The sequence below is a fragment of the Eurypyga helias genome, unplaced genomic scaffold (assembly GCF_000690775.1).
Source record: "Eurypyga helias isolate BGI_N326 unplaced genomic scaffold, ASM69077v1 scaffold14139, whole genome shotgun sequence".
NCBI lineage: Eukaryota > Metazoa > Chordata > Aves > Eurypygiformes > Eurypygidae > Eurypyga > Eurypyga helias.
The window spans coordinates 42,111-51,474 of NW_010272827.1; the positions used below are offsets into that span (position 1 = coordinate 42,111).

Genomic DNA, 9,364 nt, shown 5'->3' on the forward strand with positions numbered 1-9,364 from the left:
CAGCAGGAAATCACATTGTCTATTTTTATCCCAGTTCAGTGGAAGTGCCTTACCTTTCTGTTTTCTTGATAAGCACAGCCCTGAAGATTTGTTCCTGGGGAGTTTTCTCTTTTTCATCAGTTGGTTGCACGAAAGGGTGGACAGCAGCCAAGACAAAGCCCTGCTGGTACAATTCTTGCAGCTGAGCTGGAAGATCACGCAAGGAGGAGAGCTTGATTGCAGATGATCCTGGCAGCTCAGCTGGAAACAAAAAAAGAAATTGGTCAATAATCCTACACTGGACTATCATGTTTTTTAAAATCCAGGCTCTTCAGAGTCAAGCAAGCTTCACACTGATCCACAATATTAACACAAAAATTGATCTTTCCTGAGGCCTATTTAGTATTTCAGATTTTAAGCAGGCTGTCTTGGCAAAGGACGTGTATCACACACGAGACTGGTGCAATTAAACAACAAGTCAGATACATTAAAATGCCCAATTCACTACGCAGTCTGGCAGAGGTCAGGGGGAGGATTTAATAAAAACAAGGCAGTTGGTCAAAAGATATTCTAAATTTTAGTAGTCATCACAGTAATGCAAGTTGAGGAGAGCGAGCCGCGTGTCCAAAATATAAAGCAAGAAATACGGGATAGTCAATAAAGATAGAACATGTCAAATTCAAAAGCAATAAACAGAAACACCCACCTACACAAAAGCTGTATTATCAGACTAAGAGATCACTGATGCAAAATGCTGTTGAGACCAAATATCTACCAATATATTTTAAAAGTCTTTGTAGGTATATTGATAACAAGAATGCTAAGACCAATGCATACCTATCGTGACGAGAAACCTTTCAGAATAGACACTAAACCTTATACCTCAGAGTTTAAGCAAACCTACACATATTAGAGATGAGGATGAGACCTAGTACAAGAAAATAATCCTTCCCCAATCTGCTTACTGTGGGGTTTTATGTGTCCTGTGAAGCACTGGATGCTGACTCCTGTCAGACACTTGACATGCACACAGATACTGCAGTCAGTACAGCGACTGCCCTTAATTTCTTTGGATTCTTGTGGGCTTCAAAAGAAAATCCCATAAATCACCTAAAACAACCTTCCATTGTCTTTTTCTCTACCCCAGTAATTCTTCATATGTTTTTCATATCTTATGTGAAAAGACATCTTTTTTCTTGACCTTTTCCTCTTCATTTCCACCTCTCTTGGGGGATATTTATTATTTCATCCCTAACCATGGTGGAGCATATAGGCTGGCTAGGTGCTGGCTGGTTTCCCCTCCCACTGAAACCAGTAAGGAGGGGATGCTGCAAGGAACATGACGGAGGTTCCCAGCACCTTGCAGGCTTTCATTAAAAAAAAAAAAAAAAAAAAAAGAAAAAAAAAAAGGCACTGGAAAACAGTTTGTATGAAAGATGCCAGCTATGCAAAATAAGGTTTCATTGTACTGCTTTTTTCATCAAACTCTGGGGCTACCCTTTATGAATAATGAAAGAGGTTATCAAAAAACCTAATAAATATTCAAAACCAATAATACAGAGGAATGATTTAAATAATAATAGAATAGCTGTGCTTGGTATGCTTTTCTTCATATAAGACCATGTTCCAGAAGAGGATAATGGAACTTTTTGACCAAGAACTATAAGATGCGTAATTTTTATTATTTTTGCAAATAAAATGAGAAATCCAAGCAAGTGTACATTGACAGACAATAGGGCTCTACCTTCTACAAGAGCATACAAATCACTTCAGAGTCAGTCATGAAAAGAGATGGCACAATGAACGACGCATAATAAATAATAAAACTGACTGTTACTTACTGGATCCTACTGGGGATCCAACTGGGGAAACCCAGATGTTAGAACTGCTTTTTCCCTCAGAGACTCCAAAAATTTTAGACTATGCCGCAAATAATTTAATTAATTAAAAGAATAAGATAGCCAGAAGACCTTTCTAAATGAGGGGTTTATTTGAATGCAATGGAATGACTAAACACCATTCAGTACTGTTAATTCTGGTATTCCAAAATTCCAATTTTTACCAATCATCTATGAAATCTGATGCTTGCCTTCCCACATAAACCCAATATCTGGATTCTTCTGAGGATGCCTTGGTAAAACTAGTGGAAAGTCTAGTCATCAACACGGGCAATTGCTTCCTCCGAAAAGCTAAACATGAGGGTAAAGTGTGAAAATGCATGTAATTGGAGCCTTGGGATGTGCACTTGATTAAAAAAGAAAGGTAATAGAAAATAGAGCTGGGAGGATGGACTAGCTGGATGATCCCTATTATCACCCTATTACCTAGAGGCAGGATCAGTTCTAGTTTAGCCAGTTTTCACAGTTTGCCTCATCTATTTTTAAAAACCTTTCGTAATGGAGATTCCATAAGCCCCCACGAGTTATGTTTCAGTACTTCTCTGTTCTTACTATTCAAAACCTTTTCCTAGCACCTGGCCTAAATTTCCCTCTCTGAAATTCAAGATTGCTACTTCCTCACTAGAAGATTTCTTTCTGCCTCAGCGTTTTACAATTCCTAATACCCGGTACACCTTAATCTTATCTTCTTTAGACTGTAGAAACTCAGTCCTTTCAATGTGTCCTGTTCCCTTGCATTTTCTAGATTTCCAAATAATTTTTGATGGTTCTCTCCTGATTCTCTTTCATTAGTGAACATCTTTGTTTCAAGTATAGTACCTAAGCCTCACCACAGTGATCCAGCAAAAGCCTCATCACGGTTTTGTAGAATGGAAAAGCTCTTTCATGCTTATTACACACCCCAGTTTACATCGGGGGGGGGGGGGGGAATTCTTTTCCCCACAGCTAACAGTGGCCAAATGGACCTGCCCTTAGTGAATTTTAGCACCTTCTTTTTTTTTTTCCCCCTCCAGTGTTCAAGGGCCATTATGGATTCTGACCTCCACAGAGTGAACAGCACTTCTCACAAACCTCAGGAAACATACTCAGCAGTAAAATGCTGGAATCGTTAATGAACTCAGTGAAATTTAACAGACGCTGGACAGAAACATTTTAAGCCTTACAGTTAATGCATCTTTTAGGTTTGATGCCGAACTACTGCTAAACTCTCCTTGGACTAGAGATGCTTCAAAAAGACATGACAGTTTCTGTTACACAACTGATGCCCAAGGTCTACGTGAATCTGCTGTGTCCACAGATCTGTGCTGTGCATTCTTCTTACTCTCCCCCCGACAGACTGGTTCATGGGTGCAGATTCCTCCTCAGAAATCCCTGCTACTCATCCTTCTCTGGAGTTTTTATAAGTTTTTTGTTCCAGTATCTTTCTGGGCATTAAGTTAGGTTAACAATCATACAGTTCTCTTTAAAATTAAGCTGAAGAAGTACATCAGAGTTTCCTGGAGAGTTGCATTCATTCTTCAACAGTCTTCAAATTTAAATGATAAAATTTCAATTATTTCTTTATCTAATTCCTCTAAGGTACACACCTGTAGGTTCAACCTACTTGAAAACACCAAATTTATGAAACCAGTTATTGATCTCGTCTTTCCTTACTTTACCTTAGAAAAATGCTAACATTTTCAGAAAACCTTACACAACTTCCATTAAAACTTTTGTTTTAGTTGTTAGAGTTCTAGTCACGCCACTTTCAAAAGAAAAAGTAAAACCAAAAACTGTGCACAACAGGGACTTGTGTAAGGTAAAAGAGCAAATGAAAAACCAAATAAAATCTTGTAGTAAGCACTGGGGTTATACAGGCCTCTATTTTGCCAAAAGATAAAGCTAAACGCTTTTAGCAGCCTCATTGGTGCTCTTGAAATACAGTTAGGTCTAAGTTTTATAGTCTGCTCCATGTTTCCTTATTCACTGTTGCACTTCACAACCTGACCTCAAAAGATTCCTTTATTTATTCTGTCTACATCTAGACTAGTATGTAAAAAACTTGTAAATGACAGATGCTGTGGTTTTCAATTTTACTAAGGCTGAAGGTGGAAATAGAAGCGCTGGTTGCTTTTGGAACTGATTACCAGACAAATTAGTTTGTTGCCTGACTGATAATTGAAGATGAAAACACTTCCATCAATGCTCAGAGAAAACGACAGCTTAGATATCCTTCAAAAAGGAAAAAAAGTTGGTGTTACACAACTGATATCTTTAAGGTGACTTTCCTGGGTCTAGGGACTTGTGCATTCTTTGCTGCTAATGGAAAAACCTGACCAAACACTCACACTGTCCCCATCTAGCCACAGAAAAATCAATAAACGGATTGAGTTGACATAAAAATCTACAGGTTGAGTCATGTATATTTGCAAAAAGTCATCTCTGCAGTTCCAAGAAGCAATTTATGGGAAACAGAGGAAGGTGGTGCAGTCTGCCACAGGGATCCTGAGGGACCGAGAGCAGGCTGAGAAATACGGTTGGGGAGACAGGTATTGAGGAGAACTGGTTCCTCCTGCGTTAAGGAGCTCCTCTTTCCCTCCCAATGGAGCATCCAGGGCTGCTACCACAGAGATCAAACAGTCACTGACCAGCTTCAAACCAAATCATCTCGTATTACCTCTGACAATCGTGCTACGGTCCATGCTAAAGAGGTAGACGTATCCCCATCAACTACTAGAGAAAAGACAGTTAACAGCAACTGTCTACAACACGTAGGGCAATTTTTCTATACTAAACCAATAAATTTGGGTATCCTTGAGAAGATATAACACAACACTTTCAAGTAAGAAAGGTATATTATGCTTTATAAATTAAAGCATGAATTCACCTATTAGCCCATCCTTGATAGTAACAATCATCAATTACAGTACATCTTTATATAAGATATGTACTCAACAGAATTAGATGCTCTTAACTCTACTTGATAAGCAGCAATTTTCCCTTCCTGCTACTTGCTTTTATGACAAAGCTATACTAAACTTCATCGGTTTTTAATTTCTTTCTACTTGACTGATAGCATGCTTCAGAAATAAAATGTTAAATGCCAAAATGGCATTTATTTAATTTCTCTCTACTGAAATGGTCAAATTCATGGTCAAAAGTATGTCTAAGTTTCTCAGTTCTTATCCTTAATACTTTATTTAAAAGGGCAAGCATACAGTTCTACTCTAAATTTCTATTATCCTCTGTTAGGTGTTTACTTAGTTTGCTTACTCCAAAAAACAAATTTCGTGTTGAGATTTTTGGTCTTAATTTTTAAACATGTTTTCCTGATTAAGCTTTTATGCTCTTGTTTCAATCACAGCTGTTAAAGACTGATGGAGCCCTTAATGACAGTTCACATTACACGTGAAAAAGTTCCACAAAAATATTAGATCCCTTCTAACTAGTTTCCGTTCCCTTTTAAAAGTTTTCTCTCATTCGTCTGCTTTTTCAAAGTAATGTTCCTCTTGAACTTTTATTATGAAACATTAAATAAGCTTTTTCCTCTGCATTAGAACAACCAAAAATCAAATCGGTGCATACACAGATCATACGTGTTATCTATACTGGGTACAGAAGAAAGCACTTGGCAGCAATACGTTTCCAAAGAAAAAGGAAGACTGGTAAACTCAACAGACCCACACCCCACTGATGCAGCAACTCAGTTCCCTGCTAGCCACAAGCACAATATTCCTATTTCATAGAATCATGGAATAGAGTTTGGATTAGAAGGGACCTTTAAAGGCCAGCTAGCCCAACCCCCTGCAATAAGCAGGGACATCTTCAACTACATCAGGTTGCCCAGAGCCTCCTCCAACCTGACTTGGAATGTTTCCAGGGATTGGGCAACTACTACCTCTCTGGGCAACCTGTTCTGGTGTTTCACCATCCTCATCATAAAAAATTTCTTCTTTATATCTAAAAGAGGGCAGATTTAGACTAGCTTAAAACCATTACCCCTTGTCCTATTGCTACAGGCCCTATTAAGAAGTCTGTCTCCATCCTTCCTAGAAGCCAGCTTTAAGTATTGGAAGGCTCTATAAGGTCTCCCCGGAGCCTTCTGTTCTCCAGGCTGAACAAGCCCGACTCTCTCAGCCTGTCCCCATAGCAGAGGTGCTCCAGCCCTCTGAGCATCTTCATGGCTTCCTCTGGACTCGCTCCAACTGGTCTACATCCTTCTGATGTTGCAGGCTCGAGAGCTTGACCCAGTACCTCAGGTGGGGTCTCACCAGAGTTGAGCAGAGGCGCAGAATCCCCTCCCTCAACCTGCTAGTCATGCTGTCTTTGATGCAGCCCAGGTTACAGTTGGCTTTCTGGCCTGTGAGTTCACATTATCAGCTCGTGTCCAGCTTTTCACCAACCAGTACCCCCAAGTCCTTCTTGGCAGGGCTGCTTGCAATCCCTTTATCCCCCACCCTGTACTGACACGGGATGTTTTCCTGACCCAGGTGTAGGACCTTGCATTAGGCCTTGTTGACCCCCATGAGATTCACATAGGCCCACTTCTCAAGCTTGCCCAGGTCCATCTGGATGGCATCCTGTCCCTCAGGTGTGTCAACTGCACCACTCAGCTAGGTGTTGTCTGCAAACGTGCTCAGGGTGCACACAATCCCACTGTTTATGTCTTTTGATCAGGCCTAACACAGCAGGCTCAGACCTTTCAAGAAATAATCGTAACTGTTCTTTTTTCCAAAGCGCAGGATGAGGCTGTTCCCAAGCCTGTGGTCCTTCATGTGAGCCGTTCCTATTCAAGACACCCAGAGCCAGTAAGCTACAGAGTCACCCGTGCTCTTCCTCGTACCTCTTTCCAGCACCGCAAACCCTGCAGGCCATTATGCAAAGCTACAGCTGCTCCAGCAGGTGACTGATGGAAGGAAAGGATGTCTCTTGCCCCGGACATCTCAGGGCTTACGGAGCCCTCCTCAGAAGAAGGAGGAATCCAACAGAAGGGACTCAAGGGCAACTGCAGTGCAGCTCTCCCTCTCCCCACTGTGGACTCAAGGGCAGGTGGTGCCCCCTGATCAGGGTTGTGCTAGAAAGGAGCAGACATTCGGGTACACTACACACTCCTACTCGCTCCTTCCACACAACTCCTTATCCAGCACAAATGTTTTGTTGCTGTCCTTCTAAAGCACCCAAAAATCTCCCTCCAGCACCCTGCAGAGCATGTAGGAGACCACCTGAACAATCTGGATAGTGGCCAGGCATTAGCATTCGCGGTCCTTAACAGATCTAACAACAAGCATGTAAGATGAAAACAGGGTAGCAGCAAAATTACAGTCCTATGGTAATACAGTCATTACCCCAACACCATCCGCTGGTGTCCTGCAGGGATTTATAATAGATCTGGCTATCTACCTCCTGCCGTTACTGACCGCCTCAGCTCGCTCTGTTGTGCCTCACGCATCTCAACAAGGTGGTCGTAATTGCATGTCTGCTGGCAGGAAACTAAATAGCAACAAGGAACGGAGACAATAATGTGGGAAGAGAGTATGTCACCGAGCACGTCTGCGAGCAGACGCATAAATCTGGCCCGAGTCCACAAAATTTCCCATGCTTTCACACAGGGTACTTCCCGAGCATGTTTATGATTGTTTATAACAGCCCCAATCATTTTGTAGAATACCAAAGCAAGCACATTTCTCTATTTAGTATGACTGCTGTTTCTTAATTTAATATCAATTCCTTTCCAGCAACTTTAATTTAATTTGCAGAAATCAGATCTACAGCAGACAAGTTCTGGTAGAGAAAAACATTGTCTGCATTAGAGCCAGTCAAAAAAAAGGTAACTAGGAAGTTTACTGTCAGAAGATGCAGTTTCACCTACATTAAAACATTTCATAGGAACACGTCAAATGCAGCAAAGTTTTTCATATGGATAGTGTTCAGAAGTTGAAATAAAAGTTGTGTCTTAATGTTTTACATGAGCAAAGTGGTTAAACAAATGCATTTTTTCAGTGCTTTTGTAAAACTCCACTCCAAATTTTGGAATTACCTGTATTACCGTAACTCTGATTTTCAGGGTAAAAATCTATCATGAAGTGTTGGCTTTTGTCTAAGGATGCAGCACAGACTGGAAAAGATCCCCTCTCTGTAGTATAAAAAAAAAATTAAGGCACTTTACACTGACTTATTTAGCAGTTGGTCTGGAACAGCTGAAGGAATCCAGACCATCGTCCTTTCCAACTATTAAGGCTTGGTAAGGCCAATCCGTTAACTCTGCAGAGCAGAAAGCAAACTGTTACTTGAATATTATTGAAACACCTACTGACTGATCCTGGGAGAACACAGTTATTTCCAGCCGGTGTCAATCTCAAACAAAAAAGGTATTAAGGCATCTGTGGCAAAATGTCATTTTTTGTTACAAACACTAAGGAACTCTTTTACACAGCACAAACTGTTTGCATGATAAAACACTGCAGTCATGTTACTGTCACTTGACTGTAACTATTCCTTCCTCATTCAACCCACAAATAGTTTCAAGGGCAACAACAAAAACCCACCAGAGAATCAGAGTACTTCCAATGAAAATGAAGGCAAGTCCACTAATAATGTAACTTGAAAAGCACAAAGAAGGAAAGTGATTTCGGGGGAGTTTTATGAGGAATTTCAAATAATTTTTTCTGAACTAAAAGCCACCAAACAAATGCTAATGCAGGACGATTGACCTAGCAGAAAAAAATATGGTACTTCTGACACCATTACTCAGCTTTAATTACCTGAAACACACTAATGCTAGAACTTAATAAGGTAAAAGCTCAAGCACTGGGAGTATCTATACAGGCTGAACTATAGTCTCTTTTCCTTTCTAATAGAGCTTGTGCTTCTGTGAGGTGTAGACAGGGGTTCCTTCATTTCAAAGACAAGACAGACAGCCCAGGTGCATTACTGTTCAGGCTGCTGGCAGAGGCAGGCCACTGGACGTTAATATATCACGTTGCTTCTCTGGTTATGCTAGCTGGCACTGACAGCGTGGGGGTTTTCAATCTCCAAGGCAAATACAGTAAGTGTTCCCACCAAAGAAAGTATGAATGGATATGCAAGAGAAATCAGGACTTTAAACAAAGGATGACTTTTTAATAAGCTCCTAGTGTTTACTTTTTGTGAAAATGTAATAATGGAACTTAAAAATATTCAAAAGCAAATCACTGTATCTTAAAAAGGCAGAAAGGGAAAAAACCACAGAAGGACTGTGAAACTGCATATATACCCTTTGAAAGTATGGCTGTATATAAATATGTGTGTATATATATGCATATATTTGTGCAGTACACACAGACCTACACCAACATTTTTTTCTTTCCTTTAGGAAGCAGTAGATATGTGCATTTATCAAACTGAGAAGGTACTAAGATAACTCACAGATACAATGATATTAGACAACTTTGTCTAATCAACTGTGTCATCTCATTGCATCTTCAAGTTATCTTGTTTGTTATTCAGTCAAAGTTTCATTTCTGTATCTT

The 9,364-nt window shown here is 40.3% G+C and overlaps 1 protein-coding gene across 1 annotated transcript in view; it reads right to left on the minus strand.

The window, feature by feature from the left end:
• The window catches only part of RFTN1 (raftlin, lipid raft linker 1), a gene marked incomplete at both ends in the record, with an annotated part of 36,420 nt that extends 36,180 nt beyond the window's left edge, over positions 1-240 (minus strand). The window contains one exon of the mRNA XM_010159262.1: positions 54-240. Coding sequence (XP_010157564.1) covers positions 54-240 — 187 coding nt within the window. The remainder of the gene's footprint in view (positions 1-53) is intronic.
• Positions 241-9,364: the final 9,124 nt, after the last annotated feature.